Here is a 22,069-nt window from a genome sequence, read left to right as displayed (position 1 = left end):
TGTTACCATCCGCAATAAAATCATTAAAGATCTAAATTTTTCTTCCCGTCACATATTTCACTATAGGCTTTAAAATTTAAGTGGTGCTGTAAACCTGCTCATTGTTGGTGCGAACGTCAGAGACGACAGAACCGAATTCTCGCAAGTTATCGGTACACCGCAACATCTACAATAAGTTCGAAACAGATTATGCAGAAGAGAACGGCAAGAGAGTGGCAGGGAGGAAGTGCCGGTATGACGTCTATGAGGTAAACGTTTACTATTAGACGGATTTAAGTTATTTCGAGTCTAAGCTGTACCAGAATTTTAGCTATTATTTTTATAAAAAAAATCAGCTTATATACGAGTAAATATACCGTATGTATGTATGTATAACTTCTAGCATGCAGGAAATGTTCTATTGAAATTGTAAACATAAATATGATTTGTTACGTTGACAAAAGTTCTTTGAACAGCAGTGAGTAAATAATAATTTCAATTAATTGTGGCCGAAAGAAAAATCCATAAAACTCTCTAATTCTAAAAGAGCTAAGAAGTGTTTTCTCTTTGTCAGAGGAAATGTTGTTGTTTGAAAAGTTTTGGAAAGTAGAGTATAAGCAACATTCCCGATTTGAAAGATAAGAAAGACAAATTCTTCATGCAAGACGACGGACACATTTTGACCCGATAAGCACCCACATTTGAACTTGTATTAACTTGACAAGATTCCAAGTTTGTGCCAAGAAAAGGGGTGGAAGAAAGACCTCAAAGGCAAGAAAAAAACATTTCTGGAAGTAGGAATGTTTTAGGACAAGTGTCACGTAACTTCCGGAAACTATATATACAGGGCCTATATGTTAGTGGAAGTTTTGTGTCCAATTGGTCCATCTTTCATTTCTGTTTTCGCCCTTCCCCGCCCCCGCCCTGCCGCTTCTTCACCTGCCCCCTCTCCCCGTAGACGCCCCGGCAGGCTGTCTGCCAAGAGAAGAAGACAGAAGAGGACGGCAGCCAGTGAGATCCTACCCCGCGGTTATCAACTGCAAAGTGTTCTCTGTTTGCTTCCTTCTTTAACAGTTGTGACTGCGGGTTTAAATGCAACGCAACGATTGTAAATCCCCGCGCTGCAACAATGGATTGTTTTAACGTCATCGTAAACCAAATGACTAAGGACGTGTTCTTGAGCAGCAGAACACTACCGTGTGTTTAATGTGCGGACACTTCAACCGGCCTGAACCGTAAACGCAGCTTTGCTTTCATCTCTGTGAATGCGGATCATTGTTTATTACGAAGATCAATATTGACTGCGAATTTAACAGGCGTAAAGGCCGAGAGCAGCGGAGCGGATCACGTGAAGGGGACAGCAGATCTCTTTGAGGCTGCTTCTCATCCTAATCAATGCTCCAAGCTACGGGGTAATTAGAACGCGGGCGGGCTCGTATTAAAGCACCTTGCGCACCCCTCGGCCTCTTTGTCGGCGGCGGCGGCGGCGACGTCAACAGCATCCCCTCCACTCTCGAGCGCTTCCTCTCTCCGTCTCTCTCATCCCATCTCACTAGTCACCGTGCCCTCCCACATCGCACATCGCAAAGGCCCCGCGTGCGAGGGAATCCCATGGACCACCGGCTAGTTGGTCCTGAGACGCCGGCTGAATGGGACTCCAGCACTGCGGCAGTGACGGTGGCGGCGGTGGCGGAGGTGGTGGAAGTGTAGTGGGTGCGGAGAAGAGCAGGAGGAGGAAGAGGAAGAGCGTTCACTGCCAACATGTCTACGTCATCGCGAGTCAAAGAACCACCAGATAACAGGAACAGAGGGGAGGAATAAAAAAGGAAACAAAAAATAACGACATCCGAAACTTCTAGTGTAGTGGTCGTAGTGGCGATCGAGGTCATCGGGAAAGGTCAAGGAACGTCATCATCATAATCATCGTCGTCATAACCGAGCGTCGCACCGCCTCCAGCCCTGAACGAGGGACCCGCGAGATGCTCTGGCTCATCCTACTCATGACCTCCTCGACTCTGCTGCACGTCGCATGGCCAGGGTAAGACAAAACATTTTTAAGTGCTAGCGTTACCACCTGTAACTATGCTTCGATTCCTCTGTCGTGGTGATTGGATGTATAACCTTGTCTAATAATGTCCTGTGTTGTCTTTAGTGATAGCCTTTTATCATGGTCAAGGTCTCCCACTATTTCTGAATGCCCGGTATTTTTTTTTAAATCTTTGCAGAAGTGAAGATTAAATAGAGTTAGCATTCTAACATTGATAGCACGTGACTGTGATAGTGATTTTAAATGCAATGTAGTGAATGATGGTGGCATTTCTATAACTCTACGGATAATACTATCCACCTACTGTCAGTGGCGTATCTATGTATCTTCACAAAAGAGAGCGTGGATATAAAATTAATTTTTATTTCGTTTCATTTTTTGTTTACATCTAGAATCACATATACAAGCAAGTAAAGTCTGATTATTCTTCGTTGAATAATAATAATAATAATAATAATAATAATAATAATAATAATAATAATAATAATAATAATAATAATAATATAAAATTATTCACAAAATTATTAACCAAAAATTTCAAACTAGAAATGAAAATATTATAGGCCTACATAAAACTCATTATGGAATACTCACAGTTCTGAAATTCTTACTACTTTCAATATTGCATTAGACAAAAATTTAATTGTGTTTATTTCCTTACCGTGTTTCAATTTTTAAGTTTATATATCATTGTACTACTGACTTTAGCAACCGCAATAATATATTAAAAATTTGTTAAACCGGAAATAGATATGTAAACATATAAACAAAGAAATTAATAATTAAAATTATACAACATACCATTGAAATATTTATTATATTTTTAGGAAACAAGGTTTATTATTTTTATTATTATTTTAAGTGTAATTTTTAGTATAAAGTTAGTAGAAGATTTAAAATGATTCCTTATGCTTTCAGAGCATAATATACTTTCCTTTTAAGCATTTTAACTTATTTAAGTTACCTCAATGTTTTATTATATATATGTAAATCGCACCCCCAGTAAAATACTGTAGTGTCGTAACTCGAAAATTTTGATTTGTGAAGATATCCTGTTTCTCTAGTAAAATACTGCTGTAACAATATTTTAATAAATACGAGTATGCAACAAAAGCTTCAATAATTAATTTTATTGTTATAATTTCATACCTCCAATCAGTAAAATAGTGTTGAAAATAATTTACGAAAGTAATATGTTATTTTCGACATATGACGGTATTTCACTGGGGGGGGGGGGGATGCGATGTGTAAATGTTTGGTTTCGAGTTTTTGTTAATGGAGGAGTGGGGGGTAAGTACTCCTTCTGCTCCCTCCTTGAATATTCCCGTGACTACAGTTATAGTTTCTAGAACGTATATCAAAACAAGAGTTCGCAATGCACTTATTTTTTAATTACTGTTACAATTCACTCCATGAATCCAAGTTCTAATTTTAATCCTGCTTATTCATTAACAAAAGGAGTATCTTAGCAATAAAACAGGCGACATAAAGTACTTTCATTATAATCACTGGCAATAAAACAAACTCTTTTTATTATAATCACTTGCAATATTATGCATCGTGTAACAATTTTTCACATTTTAAGTTCGTGATATGAATATTTTAATGTCGCACATTCTCACAATGGCGAAATTTTAGACAACTTAGTGACAAGCCAACCATAAAAATAATTCCAATGCTAGGATTAAATTTTGTTTTCGTTTCGGAAGTTTTTCCTTTGTGTGATAAACGTTTTCTGCTACCTGCTATAAACTGTAATACCAGCTCGAGTGTTCCAAAACTAGTTTATCCTGCAGATTGCTGTCAGTAAAACTGTTGCACTGGTCAGTTACTGGTGTGGCTCAGACAAATCCGGAGCGATGTTCATCCGATTTACAACTTTACGACATGCATAGCACCAACACTCGGGAGAAGCAAATTAACTTTTTACAACGTCGATGTCAAATTTAGTATCAGAACAGGTTTAAATAACGTGCACGACATTATATTAAATTTTAAAACAAGTTACAACGTTTCTTTTAATTATAATTGGTTCTTCCTAAAGGAACATGGTACCCATTTATATTCTTAATAAACTAAGCATAAGATCATAAATACACACCTGATGATGTTGCTGTGTTTCATCCAAACAGATTAATTTCCTAAATACTCTGCGAAATATACATATAAATAATATTAATCACACGGTAATAAAATAATTATAATTAAAATCAAATAATTAAATAATACCATTACTTAATTGTATTAGTCATTAAAATTAATAACTGACAAATTTCACGAAACTTAAACAATTTCAAAAGATTTTTCAAAATTTCTTTTAAAAAATTCTGATTAAGAATATCTATTATAAACAACTCTAGTCCGATATCATACTAACAACAGTCACGGGGTACAATCATAAACCAGACTGTAATTCTTTGAAATATGTCAAAATGTGAACAACTCTGAATCTCTTTATGAGCGTGAGAAACCTTCCATTGATAGCTATGTGTGAATAACTTATTTTTATATTCGTTAACTTATGTAAGAGTTCGTCCCGTGCCGAGGCGTCATGGTCTAAGGCATCTTGTCTAGGACTCGCGTTACCCAATGCGCGCTGGTTCGAGTCCTCATGGGGAAAGAAATTTTCTCACGAAATTTCGGCCAGTATATGGGACCGGTGCCCACCCAGCATCGTGATGCACTTGCGGAGCTACGATAGGTAGCGAAATCCGGTTGCGAATACCAGCTATAACGGCGGGGGGGATCATCGTGCTAACCACACGATACCTCCATTCTGGTTGGATGATCGTCCACCTCTGCTTCGGCATGTGGGTGTGAGGCTAGCAGCCGGCTGGTCGGTCTAGGCCCTTCACGGGCTGCAGCGCCACGGATTATTTATGTAAGAGTTCAAACAATAGTTGACGTATTTTCATTATGTTATGAATAGAACTCGAATTTTTAGGCACTTCAAAACTAACTTTCAGGCACCTAAAATAGGCTCTGAATTTATAAAAATAGGCACTATAAGCATAGATTTAGGCACCTAAAAATACAATTTCAAGCAGATAAAGTACTATTTTATGCAGCTAAATCTAATTTCTATCCACACAAACTACAGTAACTATAAAAATGCAATTAATTAGTGAGTATTAAACATTACGGTATAGTGACAAAAACAGTAAAAAAAAATATTGCGGTTAGATACTTTATTTTTGTCAAATCTTAAATTATGAATACCGGTACGTAATTTTTAATTAATTCATCGTCCTCTTTGCTCTAAGGCTGCTAATACATAAGCACTCATATTACAATAAAACTAATTAATTTACAAATGAATTTACAATTAACACATTATGCATAACTGACATTGCAATACATAACGTTTTTCTCTAATTTTCTATTGTGAAACTTTGCCTTTTCTTAGACAGAACCATTTTATAAGCCAAAAAAAAATATTCCCAATGATACCAAAGCAATGGATGCATGTTTAAATCTAGCAATATTAGACATGTTGATTTCTTTAGGAAGAACTACATCCTCCGATTCATCACATTCCTACTGCCTGCTCAAGTGCTCAACAAAAACAGACACTTTCCAGAAATTTCTTCATTTCTACAACCAAACTATTACAGGATATTCGAACCATACCCATCTCATGACATTCAAAACTCTCTCTTTCACTGCTACACGAAAATTTAAAAATATATACGTAACAAATAGAAACATGTATGTATGTATATATGTATGTATATATGTATGTATGTATGTATGTATGCATGTATGTATGTATGTATGTATGTATGTATGTATGTATGTATGTTGAGGGGAAAACCCCGGAAAAACGTCAACCAGGTAACTTGCCCCGACCAGGAATCGAATCCGGGCCACCTGGTTTCGCGGCTAGACGCCCTAACAGTTACTCCACAGGTGTGGACCTATATGTACAGTATGTATGTATGTATGTATGTATGTATGTATGTATGTATGTATGTATGTATGTTTGTTTGTTTGTATGTATGTATGTACTTTACTATACTGTACTGCACTGTATGTAGGTGTGTATGTACATTTAAATTATGTTTTATTTAACGACGCTTGCAACTGCCGAGGTTATATCAGTGTCGCTGGTGTGCCGGAATTTTGTCCCGCAGGAGTTCTTTTACACGCCAATAAATCTAGTGACATGAGCCTGTTGCATTTGAACGCACTTAAATGCCATCGACCTGGGCCGGGATCGAGCCCGCAACCTCGGGCACAGGAAGCCAGCGCTATACCAACTGCGACATCCAGGGCGACTGTATGTATGTATGTATGTATGTATGTATGTATGTATGTATGTATGTATGTATAATAATAATAATAATAATAATAATAATAATAATAATAATAATGTTTTATTTTCGCTGGCAGAGTTAAGGCTATAAGGCCTTCTCTTCCACTCAACCAGCCTTAATCAATACAATACATACATACATACATACATACATGTATGTATGTATGTATGTATGTATGTATGTATGTATGTATGTATGTATGTATGTATGTATGTAGGCATTACATACCATCAAGTCCAGCGAATCTTCGCTATTTTACTGGAAAAAAGTGGATATTTATTTCTTTCACAGGAACTAGACATAATCTTTTTTTGTCTTGTACCGTTGTGTGTTATTGTTTTTTTAAATCAGTTACGTAACGATTGTATTTTGGAGAGATAAGACTGAGAATTTGTCATAAGACTAGAGAGAACCTAGGCTAAAGCAACCTCATAATTACTGCAAACGAGATTCGAAGCCACGACTGAGTGTAGCCTCGGGTGAGGAAACCAGCTCCTTACCCCCGAGCTATGCGGTGGCTGTGTTGTATTTAATGTAATCTTGCACCATGGCAAGAGAATCCAGCTATATTTTAATATCTTTCTCTTGTCGATTCACAAATTCTCAAAACAGTTAGGACAGATCAATGGACTGATATCTTGAGGGTACATGACGATAAGTACGTATCTGTGAATTCTGAACGATTATTTTGTCCGAGGGGGAAAACATATAACAATACAATTCGTTTTTCTTTTTGCATCAGTTAAAGAGATGACTTCGTCTTAGGGAGGATTACAAGAAACTAGAGTTCCTGAGGAAAGCTGCCGAATACCGTTTTTTTTGTCATCATAATTGACAAATCATTCCATGATTCGAACCGGATAACAGTGTACTAAGTGTAACCATTGCATTTATTTATTTACTCTAATACGTAATGGAAAACCCTCCACAGACTTATCATTACTACCTTCATCATTATTTTCTTTCTTTTTCTCGCTTCCGACTCCAATCAAAATTGCTGATTGAATGTCTTCTTAGATATTCAATGTTTCCCCCCCCCCTTCTGACCTATAATTATTCATTACTATTTTTGTCAATGGTATTCATCCCATTATTTAAGTACTTTTTCAATTAGATCTAGTCTCTGATAGTCATAATCATACACTGGGAGTGTTTAATTTTATTTATTTTATTACTTTATTCCTATCAAGATACAGTATTTATAGCCTGCCGCTACCCTTAGAAACCATATTTCATCTCCTTCCAAACTTTTAAAACGTTTTTTTCTGTCCATATATCAATGCCGGTATTCGCAATGCGTAAGTTAATTTAAAGATAGTTTTCTTTCATTTCTATCATGGAGAACACTTATTAATGCGTCATATATATTATATATAAATAAAATTCTTAATATTCTTGCCTACATATTTATTTTCCCATCTGCATTCTAAATAAAGTTATTCACTTTTTCTTGCATACAGAATAAAATGAGACCTTGTCCATTTATTTGTAATCTATTACAATATACAGGGACATCATTTTATTTTTACTAACATTTCTAATATTAACCTTGCTATACCCATGGATTAACGGTTGATAATCGAAAACATCGTTTGCTACCCCCTTCCACGACTGGAGTTCAATGATACTGGCGTAAAGTACAAATAAATCACTTTACTAGGTATGGGACGGAAAAAAAGTAGTTCATACATTTACATAAACTAGGAAATATCGCGATTTTGAGTTTGATAATTTTCATTAGGTTTTTGCTTAACCAAAATACAGTACTGTATTAACAATACGTGTCTTTACTCACGAACTGAGCTATCCATTCGGACGTATTCATTATGCATTGTACATTATACTGTCTACAGCACATTCGCGTACAATATAGAGAATGAAGTTAAATTGAAAAATAATCATAATATGAATATTTAAAACACAATTTTGAAAATGGTGGCCTTTCATTTCGACACAGACATATTTGCATATTATCGCACTATAGACTATTGTACCTAATTCCAATTATCAGTTTCGTCCTTCGTACTAGTAACTCATGTTGAAATAATTCTGTACCTACTCTATAAAAAAGTACCTACGTATTGTAAATTCAATCTTCACTTCTGCCCGATATGAAAAGGTAAAATTACTCAGACATGCTATCTACTGTCCGTCCACGTCGTTTTGTCGCAGGGTCGTAGAAAGGGGAGAAATCACGTGACAGTTAACGAGCCCTTTTATTTAAGTTATTTTAAACAGTTTTATAATAATTCCAATTCCTAACAGAAATTAATGTTTTCAGAAAAGAGCTAAGACTCCCACGCCACTAGCCTTTACAGAGGGACGAGCAGAAGCGGGTGGGGGAAACCGGGGTGCGACAGTACCTGTGCGAAAATATGATTCAATATTGAAAGATCTTTCGTCACTGAGAGACGCGAACATATTTCTGGAACGTACTACACTCACTAACTCAGTACTGTTTACTGACTTTGACTGCATACGCGGCCTTGGTTCTGTGTGGAGGACGGTTGGGAGTTTACTAGTAGAGGGGGTGGGAGTGAAGTACATTCAAAAACTCAGATACAATAAAAATTGAAGTAAAAATGAAATGATGTCCCTGTACAAGGTGATTCACGAGGATTTACCTTTACGGAGCTTATTTCCGAAGACATTCTGAGCAAAAAATGTCATATAAACATGTGTTCTAATGTCAATTTTTTTAGAGTTACACTAATTTGAAATTGTTAGTAAAATAGTACCTTTTTTCTTTACTTTCAAGGGTAAAAAAAATAGAGAATGAACTGTTCAGAAGTGTCATTTCTTTAATTGGCTAGTATTCCGAAGCTAAAAATTTGTTAATTGCTTTCTACTGATTTTGTTTTTCAATTTTTAACTAAAATTTATATCATTCTTACGCACTTACCACAAAAATTGTCACAAATCATACGACTTTAGGAACTTGATTCTTTACAGTTTAATTATGCATCCTAATGTACAGTCTTAAAGAATTTACAAGAGTGACGTGTTTTGTAACAATTTTGATGATAAATGCGTAAGAAAAATGTAATTTTGTAGTTACTAATCGAAAAAAATTCTGTACGAAGCAACTATGGAATTCACAACGCATTAAGAAATGATACTCCTGAATAGTTCATTCTTTATCTGCAATATTCTTTTACCCTTAAAACACAAGAATAATGGTATTTTACAAACAACTTCAAATTACTGTAATTCTGAAAATACTGATATTAGGACAAATGTCTATATGACAGTTTTTTGCTCAGAATATCTTCCGCAATAAGCTCCGTAAGGGAAGGTAAATCCTCGTGAATCACCCTGTATAATGGCGACTGAAACAGCATAATATTACAATTCTTTATGGCTATAATTTCTAGAATCTTCTTATTTTGTCTTTAAAAATAAAATGTAAAATAAAACGAACGATAAATTCCTACAATACAAATACAGAATAACAGAACAAATGTATGAATCTGGCCACAAACTATACTGGGAAAATACTTTCTTTAAATCGAACCATCTTATACCTGAAGAAAAGACAAAAATAAAATTATGATGTAAAACAATTATTTTTGGAAAATCTAGGTTGATAGAACTTTGGAGACGTGCAGAGATTTTAGGTATTTGATTTCGATTTCCTGATTCATACACACAGAAGTGCAAACGAACGAAATTGTAGAGAACTTCCCATTCGTCCCTTAAAATGGATGTCATTGAGCACCATCCCGCCATCACAAGCAATGGATGAAGTCCAAGCTAGACCTGTTCTGGGTGATTTATATATTTACATCAAGACCGAGAGCTCATTATGAGGCACATCGTTGATTAGCATGCTCTCAGTGGCAGCTGCACTGTGCTCTGTTTTCGCTCTCCTGTGCGAGTACTGTAATATATTTTTAATCAGCTGCAGCTACTGAACGACACAAAAGCGCAAAAGACGCGCGTGTATAATCCAAGAGGACAGCGCGCACATCAAAGAGTTGCGCGGTCCCTGCGCACTGTTAAGAGATTAGTGACTCATTAGCATTAATTCCGTGCGAGCTCCCGTCCACAGAGATAACGAATGGGGGAAGTCCCACTTTCCAGATTGAATGTTTCACATGCTACATGCATCTCGCTATTAAAGCACCTACATCCAGACGCCACAACTTTATTTTAGCGTTGAAAAATCATATTTATTTTTGTATAAAACACAAAGGTTATTTTAAACACAACCATAACACAGAAAGTGACTCTCTTCTAACATACTCTAAAAGGGGTATACAGTTTTATTTAGATTATTCTTAATGATATTTTAGAATAATAGATGAACAGGTATTATAACCACAGCACATCATACAAGTCAATTTGATTGTGTTAAAACAGATCAAGATAAAAAGCTAGATTATGCCCTGATAGAGGATGAAAATGCTCGAAGAAGAAGAATAAAAAAAAATGAAAGGATGAAAAATTTTATTTTATGGTTATTGTTATCGATTAGTTCTTCACTTGATGCCTGATTACAACGTTACACATTTTCATTGACAATGATCAATAACAATAATAATAATAATAATGTCCGTCGAGTTAGCTCTATGGTAGCGTCTCTGCCTCCAGACTAGTCGGCCCGGGTTCGATTCCCGGCGGGGTCAGAAATTTCCTTGTAAAATTTCTACTTCGGAATAGGAGAGATGAGAGTACACAACTTCTAATCACTAGATTGTGTATGCCTGGGTTAAATCCCAAAATCTCTCCGCAGTACTATGAAGAAATAGATAGTGATTTGTCTGTCGAACGGGGACGTTAAGTCTGGCGGTCCCCTTGGTGCTTCTCCCTCATCCAGATACTACACTTACACGAACACTTACACATACACTTACCCTAGTATACGACGTTACTCACCACAGATAATCATGTACAGTGTGGCCCGCAGAAGTGGTGTACAACTAGAAAATGGGCCACAGTCCTGCCATCTATCCGCAGTATGCGCAATACAAATCACGAAAAATGAAGTAGGTAGGTATTGGATAAATAATAATAATAATAATAATAATAATAATAATAATAATAATAATAATAATAATAATCCATGCCACATGCCAAAGTAGAGGTGGACGATCATCCATCCAGAATGAAGATATCGTGTGGTTGGCACGATGAAACCCCCCCACAGCCATTATGGTTGGCTTTCGTGACCGAATTTCATTATCTATCGCAGCTTCCCAAGTGCATCACGATGCTGAGTGGGTACCGGTCCCATACACTGGCCGAAATTCCATAAAGAATTTCCTTGTCCATGGGGACTCGAACCAGCGCGCATTCCGTAACGCGAGTGCTGGGCAGGATGCCTTAGACCACGACGCCACGGTGCGAGACTAGTACAGACCGATTATTTAGTCCTGGCAGCTCAGCGACGCGAAAGAGGAGACGTAATAGGAGTAGTGGGGAGAGTTCCGGAGTAGAGATAAGGGCGAGCGGTCGGTAAAGGAATGAAGTACAGCTTAACTGTACTGGAAACACAACGCTATACCGCATGCGTGACATCCGATCGCTTTGACTGCAGGCGACAGACTAACCTGAACATCCCTTGGCGTAACTTAATGGACTCGCCTGACCCAAGCGCACATTGCCGGCGACTATCAGGACTAAATAATCGTACTGTAACAATACGTATACGGAAATTAATGTATATTAATTATTTTAATATAGTAGCTATTGATAATATACTTCAATCTAGTACGAATTATAATAAAATAGCTTATCTTCACTTTCGAAGAACAAGAGCAATGACCAGCAACTGATGAACTCCACAGATATTTGTTAACAAATAGTATCGCTATTGCGTAACGTAATATAAATATTCATATCACCAACGTAATTCCCCTTGCCGTTTCATCCTGCGTTCATCTCGTAACAAATAATAGGCATAATGTCTTAGACAATGACGCTACTGCGTGGACCACACTGTAATATTACTGTATTATTTATGTACCATTTGTCCATAATAGTTATTTACGTAACTAGGACAGAAAGTGATACTTTTGTGTACGAGTAAGACGTTTACGGACGAGGCTTTAACCGAATCCGGAATTTCGAAACGAGAGCGCGAAATACACTTTCGTACTAGGTACGTACAATATTTTTTGGCACAACTACATGGAAATTCCATGTGAATTAATTAACTTATTAAATAAATAGCAGACTTTAGGTATTTTTGTAGGTAGGAGTCACAGCCTACTAATACTACACTGTCTTTATAGTAGGTCTAGTTATAAAGTCATGAAGTTGTTTGTATATATTTCTGTTTCTGTAAGTAAAGCTAAATATAATTATTATATGTTAGCATTTTTAACAGACTAGGAATCATTGAATACAATTTCTGTGTTTATAATTGGCGATGTGTTGATATTATGACGTAATACCACAGTCTAGTAAATACAGACACGAAGCTCAAAAGACAGTAAATATGCATCCATAGATAGTTGCTAACCACTAGGATCGCTACTATCGCCTCATTAAAGACAATGCGAAATAGTACCGGCACAATCTATTGTTCCTAGTACCTTCAACAACTCAAGCTTCGTGACTGTATATACTAGACCAGCGAATAAAGATTATAAAGAATGGACACTTCGCGTCGGTACCTTTGATGTAGCCGGACTGATTTCAATGACCTTCAAGCCAGCTAAAGCGTGAGATTCTGCTTTCTCCCTAGAGTTGGCGCTGACATCACACCAGCTAGCAGTCGATACAGCAGAAATATAACACATATAATTAATATATCTAGGCACATTATGTACTCAAATAAAATAAATTGGATCCATAAAATAATAAATCCGTCATTAACTGTAATGTCTAGACTCTAGAGTTCCTTTATAATGAGAGTTGAGACGTTGACCCCAACAACAATTAAAATATGTAATGATTTGATAGCGCTGAAAATGGAAAAACAAAACTCTTACGAGAAGTAAAACCATATACCTAGATTATATTATATACAAATATTAATTTTATAATGTATTATATTACTTTATAAAATAATTAATGATATCTGAAATATAAAATATTATTATTACAACTAGTTTGTCACTGAGAAATAAGGAAAAGCTGTTAACTTGAATTTATTTGAAGCAAAGCGTTACTGGATTGTGCAATAAGGTAGGCGATGTTTGGATCCTGTGTCTCAAATCTATTCTCAATTATTATCTTAGCGTATGCTCGATTACACTAACCTCTAGCGCTTGAAAGTGGAACTATACGCTGGCGCACAGAGAAACAAAACACAGGAAAATTCGCTCAGTGTCCATTCTTTATAATCCCTATTCGCTGACTAGACTGTGGTAATATTATAGTTTTCATAATGTTTCGTCATAACTGTTTATATTGCTATGACAACGTTTTGGTATTCGTACGGAAAGGTGAATCGTAACCATGTTTCTGACGCAGGCGTAGATACATTAAAGAAGAACTTCCTAGCCAATAATGCGTTATGAAAAACAACAGTTTCCATGTAGGTGTGCCAAAAATGTGTTTTTTTTAAGGAGTTGGCCTAGTTGGAAACAAGGAAAGCTAAAGAATGAGTGAATGAGATAATACAGTAATTAAATGTATTTCTCAAGCCTTTCTTTCTGCCTGTATCGACGTCAAAATTGATTCCACTTTTTTTTTTCCTGGAACTACTCAACGATCTTCTCCCAAGGGAATTATAATTACATACAATTCATGTACGCTAATTTTTGTTCCTGATAGTAGTCCTAAAAGTTCTGGTTGATTATTATGATATTCTTTATTATTCATATTTGTTTTTGTTAAATATCCTTCCTGTGCATCAGTATGCACTATAACCTTATTTCGACATCCTCAATTCCTATTATATCATCTCTCCTTTAATATTGAATTTCTTCTGTCATACAACAAAAGACAATTCCATCAGTTTATAACAACAATTTGGAGATTACTTTACGAACTGTTTTAAGGTACTTCCACAAAAAAAATCAGTTTGTCTGTTCTGCAATTCTTAATTTAATTTGCATTATAGCCCAATTCCTTTTAATTTAATTGATCTGTAATAATAGACTTTAAGATATTCAAACGTGCGCTGGAACTTAACACCGCCAAAATTTCGGAACTGTATACTGGTTCCATCTTCAGGGCAAATTGGTACTACATAAAGGTTAACCCACTCTTTTGGATCTCTTATGCCTGGCTACGAAAAAAAAACTGGACGTATGACCCTGTCTGCTCTTATTTAGTATCGACTAACCAAGTACTAGGATCAAATTACCGAAAAGAACACGAAACTATATTACAATATAAACGTATGTAGACGAGAAATGGATCTAAGGCTTTTCATCATAAACTTTTCACCAACGTAATGATTTGTTACAGAGCTTTTCTTCAAACAAAGACCAAATTCATCATATGAATAACCATATTTCGCCGTTTAGAGTTCTCGTATATCTGTCAGAGATAATTTTCAGTTCGTCCAGGGTTCTTGATTCAGGAAGTAGATTTTGTCGTCGAGTCATTCGTAGAGTCCTTTGAACAGAGTCCATTTTAGGAAGTGTACTTGCTGCTTCACTCGAAATCCTTGAGAGACAGATGTTGCTGAAGAATGTGTCAAGGAGAATTTGCCGATTTGCTTGCTCCTTCCTCACTGATTCTAATAACTCTGCTGTCTGTATTCTTCCCCAATCAAAAACATGATTCGAACGCTCTCATGATCCTTTAATTACTCATACGTTTCATCATATAACTGTATTATATGGAGTGGGTCATAAGTATATTTGGAAAACGCGTGACCGTGCTCCTGGATCAAAAATAAGAACAATTTCTTATACAACAATTTGACGAAAAATGCTTATTTATTGGAGAAATGGTAATACTTTATTTTTTGTTCTTTTTTTGTTGTGTCACAAGCACATGTTTGGAAACTTGTGCTCAATGTGTCCTCCTCCATTGTTAACACATGCCTGAGCACGACGTACACATGACTGGCGAGTTCGCTCAAACACCATGTTACCATCCGGATCAAGTGGCATACGTTGCAATAGCTCATCTGCATCATTCACTAGTGTTCCATAGACGACAGTCTTCAAGTGACCCCAAAGGTAAAAATATAATGGCGTAAAGTCGGGTGATCTGGGTGGCCAAGGCACTGGACCACCGCGTCCAAACATACTTATGACTCACCCTGTATATCCTCGAAGCAGTTATGTATGGCTATGAAATGAGAAATTTTAATGAGTCTACAAGCTGAGCTCATTCTTATTATCTTCAGCAGAAGAATTACTTTGACATTCCTAAATGTACACTGTCAAAGACAAGGATTAATTATTCAATCAGCGCTCTTACAATATGCACTAAGCTGCCTAGTAATTTGTTTGTTTGTTTGTTTGTTTGTTTTTTTTAAATAACTATTTCAAAGTTTTTAACGACTCCGTGAGAACTCCTTGTTACACGGAATAAATCAACACGACCGTTAAATTCTTGCCACATTCTTCCCAACATGTCTCTGTTTATGGATTGAATCGCAGAAAAGATACGATGTCTTACTCCTTCAAGGTCTTGGTGTAGAGGTGGTACATAAATTTCATCCTTCACATACTCCCCAAAAAGTCACATGATGTCAAGTCTGGTGACCTGGGAGGCCAAGATCAGTGGCGGTAGCACGTCCAACCGAACGATGTGGTAGATGGTCAATTCGAAAATGTCTACGAAATATTCCTCTTTACCAGTTTTATTGAACTTTTTTCCGCAAGCTGCTGAATGAAAAACTATTTATGTTGTGGGGTTGCTATTTTTCAACAGTCTTTCATGGTAACAGAAAGAATACGTTTTCCGAAACTTATAACTGGAAACATTTGAAAATTTGGCTATCAAATGACGTGTAGGCCTACCATGTTAATTTTTCATTTATCTATTATTCCCATAGTAAAACCCATGAAAATGTTGAAATGTAGATCTCATATCTGCCGGAAATATGAGATGAGATTTCAAAAGAAAATCTGCCGTATTAAGTGGTTGAAGATGATTATAGACGAAGATCGTTAAGAGTGCCGAAAAGGGTCGAACATTGTAGTTTAAGAGAAGAATATTACTTATTGTTAGTCTAGTTTCTGCACTTTCTCGAGTTTACTTGTTTGAAGTCCCTTTTAAACAACAAAGATCGTCAGATGAAGTGAAATGTTATGATAATAACAGATTAATCGTATAATTACAAGGTAATCGGAGGAGTTAATCCTTACAGGAATTTTGTACAAAAAAATTCTCACGCTATCTGCAGGTATCGAACTCCACTCCACTTCGGAAAATAGGCATCAGATGACTCAGTTATGAGTGGGATTCTGTAAACTGCAGATCAGACAGCAAATATGTAGAGAGAACATTTCGTTATTGCTGAAGCTGTTTGCTGATAGAGGTCGAGGAGAATACCACCTCCACCATTTGGCACAGAACTGTCTTACGGCAACGTAATTTGCATACAACTCCCGTGTAACTGTCACTGCAGAACTGCAGCTTCCGTTCACACGGCACCAACACAAGACATCACTACACACTGTTCTAGGAATACAATTTTCATTCACTGATTGATTCAGGATGATTTTGCCAAGGTACATTTCCTCACTGCTGCTGCTGCTGCTGCTGCTGCTGCTACTACTACTACTACTACTACTACTACTACTACTACTACTACTACTACTACTACTACTACTACTACTACTACTACTACTACTACTACTACTATCATTTTGAGTAGTAATGTTATGAATTATCATCCTGATCACAAGAAAACCTTGGTTAAACCGTTAAAACGTTGGCAAGAGACCGTAACGGGCCATTAGGGCCAAACATGGAAGGATTATTATTATTATTATTATTATTATTATTATTATTATTATTTATTTATTTATTTATTTAGCAAAATTTTAATACACTGGACTTTTTCATGCGCAATTATAATTTTACAGCTTTTCTTAACTTGTCTCAAACGTTATAATCTCCTTCTTCCAATTTATTCTCTCGTAAGATGCCGATCATTTCTAGGATTCAAAATCTGAGTTTTATCTTCCTCTTTCATCCTATGGCATCCATATTGAATATCTTTTGAGAAAGTCTAAGATTTGTCATCATTTTGATAATAACATACATATTCAATTGCTTCTTTTTTTTACAAAATCTGTAAAAGAATTCCGAAATTTCATTTTTTGTTTAATCACATTGTTCTTAATTTTCTATTTCTTACATAATTTGCTTCCGTAAAACAGTTTTGATTCTGTCTTTGCCTTTCAATTCCATGTCATTCTTTACATGTGACTGTAACTCTAGTTAGGACCTAATACATTCTAAATCTTACTAATTTTTGTTCAATATTTCGATCCCACGAGATATTGTTTATTTTGGACGTTGCTATTCTTTTATTTTCCAGTCATGAGATGCAAAACTTTAAAGGAGTTATGACTCAAGTTCTGTGACACGATGTTACTGTCAATGTACTATTGCAGTTCTGAAAATAATTGGAAAATGAAATGCAAGTGTAGTGGAAGGGTTATTCAAGAGTCAGTATTGTTACATGCTAATGAAGATACAATCTAAATTACTCAAGTTCCTTATTCGACTTGTTTCTTTGTCACGAACTAACAGCTCTATCTAGTGTATTACAAAATCAAACACTATATATAAACACATTCGTGACTATTACAATTTGTAACGATTGACTGAAAATTTTTTTTTAATAGATGAATATATAAGCCAAGTATTCTATGCAAATAATTGATGTGATATATTTATTGTAACGAAAGAAAGATATGGATAGTTACTAATAACTAGACCTAAAAATCCGAGTTCTACTAATAACACTAATTAAAAGTAGACAAGAAAATTTTCGTGGTGGCATATAAAAGGGAAAGATGAAACGCAATTTTTATTGTGAAAATGTAACTTAGACTAATATTTAAACCACGGGTTTTAGCATAAATCGAGGCCCTCTAGGTGAGACGATGATCACCATGGCATTTGGAAAATGCGAGACGACAATCATCCGTGGTTCTGAAAAAACGAGACGACTATTATCCGTGGCGTTTGGAAAAGGCGAGACGAGAATCAGCAGTGTCGGAAAGGAAGTCCGACGAGACGATGATCAGTCGTGCCGTTTGAAAAAGGCGAAACGATCATCAGCCATGGCGATTGGAAAAGTCGAGACGACTGTCAGCTGTCATGTTTGGAAAAGGCGAGATAACCTTCAACACTAGCGACTGAAAAAGGCGAGAGGACTATCAATCGTGGCGTTTGGAAAACCTGAGACAACCATCAGCCGTGGTGTTTGAAAAAGGGGAAACAACCATCAGTTGTGGCGTTTGGAATAAGCGAAACGGCACTCAGCAGTAGCGTTTCAAAAAGAAGAGCCAACGATCGGTCGTGACGTTTGGTATAGGCGAAACGACTATCAGCCACTCAAAGTCAAATACATAGTCCACATACTTACTTATCTACTTACAAATTACTTTTAGAGAACCCGGAGATTCACTGCCGCTCTCACATAAGCCCACCGTTGGTCCCTATCCCCAGCAAGATTAATTCAGTCACTAGCATCATATCCCACCTTGTTCAAATCCATTTTAATATTATCTTCCCTTCTAGTCTCGGCCACCCCAAAGGTCTTTTTCCTTTCGGTCTCCAAACTAACACTCTTTATGTATTTCTGGATTCGACCATACGTGTTACGTGCCCTGCCCATCTCGAACGTCTGAATTTAATGTTCCTAATTATATGAGGTGAAGAATACAATGCGTGCAGTTCTGTGTTGTGTAACCATCTCCATTCTCCTGTAACTTCATCCCTCTTAGTCCTAAATATTTTTCTAAGCATCTCATTCTCAACATTCTTAGCCTCTGGTCCTCTCTCAAAGTGAAAGCCCAGTCAAATACATAAACTAAAGTAAATAATGAACAGAATTAATAGCTGAATCAAGGTTCTGATGGGCTCTATTATTAGCTGGTTTTGCTCTTCTTGAAGATCAAAGAGATATAATTACTTTTGAATATAGTACTTATGTGTAACTACATCACCACAATCATCAACATTCATGACTGATCTTCTGATCCGTTCACATTCTGACTCTTGTGAAGATTTCTTACGTGTCCCAAACCTACACCCGCGGGTATCACAGTCTTATTTCCCTTTTTAAGAAAGCCATACTAGAAACGTATATCGTACTTCACAAAACCAGTACCCTCTTATCCACTTTCAAGTACTATAGTTAACCATTAGCCATTCAAAAGTCGAGGGACTCCACGGTAAGTGAAATGTAATGGTTTAGACTCAGTTTTGATTCTCCTTGAAGACTACGATTGTAGATTTGAATCTCTTCTATTACATAATATTTGTCCGTTGCCAAGGTAGTGTCAGTTATTCTGTATGAAGTGGCTCACAGTCTCTAGGGTTCTCGCACGTGTTCACTCCGGTAGAGAAAAAAAAACTTTAAGTGGACCAATTTAACGCTGATATCGGTACTAAAAGTCCTCGATAGATTATAAACTTGCAAATACAACAGTCTGTTTGTGAGATCCATAAATTTATCTATGAATTACTTGTAAACAATAAGTTTATTAGACCTGCAAGATAAGAAGGTAACAACATATTTCAAGTCGGTAACATTCTGGACCGCTATCTCAAACATGGTGAGAGATAATGGGACACTCCGGCGAAGAAAGTGTTTTTCCAAAGTTGCAGCTTAGTAATATATGGACCACACTTCACAAAGTTCTACTGCCCTGGAAACGTTATTGATCCTCTGTCCGACATTATCTCCGTCCTGAATTGCCAGCAACACAGAACTTATATGTCTATTGTAAAAGTAGTTTTACACTTTCGTATATCATACGAGAGCAAGATGTTTAAATCATTTTATTTCTTGTAAAACACAACGGGACATGCCTTTAGTCGAAGACAGAGGTCGTAAACTTTCAATTCTGGAGATTCTACTTCAAATCCCGAATTTTTGGAAGCGATAGGTTCTGTCTGCCACCTTTTTGTTCAACGCACTTACATTTTTCGCATTTCAGGTTGCAGTAACAGTAGTTCAGTACGAAGGTGTGAGATTAGTAATGGAAAGGTTTCGACTTCGACGTCCTTAGGTAATTTTTGTCGAAGTTCGTTAGTTGTATTATTTTCACCAGCGTCTGTATTACTTTTTTGTATTTATATGTGCTATCTGGTGGGATGAAAGAGAAGGTCTTATGGCCTTAATCCTGTCGTCAGATTAAATAAATAATAAATAAAAGTTAGTTGATTTTTGTCTCTGCTTTCAGATTATAATATTCTATAATTTCAAATCATCACTGTCAGTAATGAACGTATTAAAATTAATGGAGGAAAAGATATTCCGCCATTGGAATGGTTTACATATGGTGAGTCATGATCCGAGATTGCACTTTGAGTCGGTTCGAATCCCGTTTAGGTAAATTACTTTTTTTCCCCCTCCAAAACAGAGGAGGAAAATAATCCCATGGCGAATTCTCGGACAACAGAGTAGTTTATACGGCGTCGTTGAATAACAAAAGAAAGAAAAGCATTCATTATTTTCAAAGCAGTGTCTTACAGTAAACGATGTACGCCTATCTAAATACTGTTCTTACTCAGAGGTTATTCTAAAGGTATGTTTCTATCTCACAGGAGAGAAGAAATGACTTTGCTATCTTAAACCACTAAGCACTCGGAGAGAAGCATCTAAATAAAAATCAACAATAATACTTACGAGTTAACTTCATCATAAAAATAGCCAACATCTTCGCGTAATAGCGATGGTTACGTAAAATTATCAAAAGTTCGATCACTCATATTATGGTAATTAATTGAAAAATAGATACCATTTTACAGTGTTTAAACACATACGGTCTTACTATTAAACCATGCACAATTTTTATGGGACATACAGAGTTGGGACCGAAAACGTTACTAATAAATCATGCTTAAGCGATGGATGTATAAGCAGTGTGTAACTATGCATGGGAATTTCTTTGCAGTAGTCATACACATGAAACCCAAGCATTGCGTTGCACAGTACACAGAGAAAAAATGGCCGCCTCTTTAACAGCTGTTCGTACAGATTGTCGTTTTATTATGATGAATGCCTTGTAACCACAGAACAACAAATCAAAGAGCACAGAATATTACTGTAGAATAATATTGTTGTAGCTGTACTCTTTGATCAAAATATAGAGTGATAATCGATCAGGCCCAGTTGTACTATCGACACTTAGAGCGCCACACTAGCGCACATTATCGGATGCAATAAAGAATCTCATTTATTCTGTTACCTTTCGTAATAAAATAATGACGAAACTATGACGTAGTTATATAACTTAAATCACTATACAGAGATATAAAATGATCACATTGGCACCAAATACATGAATTGCACGGAAAACATCCATATATTTTAGCGGAAAAAATTAGAATAAAAATTGCATAAATTGTTCCCAAAATTAACATTTCTCCTTATCGTGTCGAGATGTTACTAAACGACCCTACATTATATATTATTACATGTGATTAATACCGAGTTTCAATTATGAAATTCAGCAATTAAAATAGAAAATTTGTCTTGACAAATAGGCTATACCGTAAATTATTTGCATAATTAACTGAACTTAATTTTACCGATCTTCTTTTGTGACACAATATATGCCAAATTGTCCACACCTGTGGAGTAACGGTCAGCGCGTCTGGCTGCGAAACCAGGTGGCCCGAG

General features: G+C 36.2%; 1 protein-coding gene and 1 long non-coding RNA gene across 3 annotated transcripts in view; one reads left to right on the top strand and one right to left on the bottom strand.

Annotated features, from left to right (window-relative positions):
- Wnt10 (Wnt oncogene analog 10) overlaps window positions 1-22,069 on the top strand; it is a 396,687-nt gene that overhangs the window by 195,808 nt on the left and 178,810 nt on the right. The window contains exon 1 of one of the 2 annotated variants that reach the window (XM_069841937.1): window positions 503-2,017. The exons of the other annotated variant lie outside the window; for it this stretch is intronic. Coding sequence (XP_069698038.1) covers window positions 1,959-2,017 — 59 coding nt within the window. The 5' untranslated portion in view covers window positions 503-1,958. Of the gene's footprint in view, window positions 1-502; window positions 2,018-22,069 lie in introns of those variants that run through there. 2 annotated transcript variants of the gene reach the window in all.
- The window catches only part of LOC138710812 (uncharacterized), a 267,549-nt gene that overhangs the window by 207,782 nt on the left and 37,698 nt on the right, over window positions 1-22,069 (bottom strand). The gene's annotated exons all lie outside the window — the stretch shown is intronic.

Source organism: Periplaneta americana, chromosome 12 (genome assembly GCF_040183065.1).
Source record: "Periplaneta americana isolate PAMFEO1 chromosome 12, P.americana_PAMFEO1_priV1, whole genome shotgun sequence".
NCBI lineage: Eukaryota > Metazoa > Arthropoda > Insecta > Blattodea > Blattidae > Periplaneta > Periplaneta americana.
This window is presented reverse-complemented; position numbering and strand designations above follow the sequence as displayed.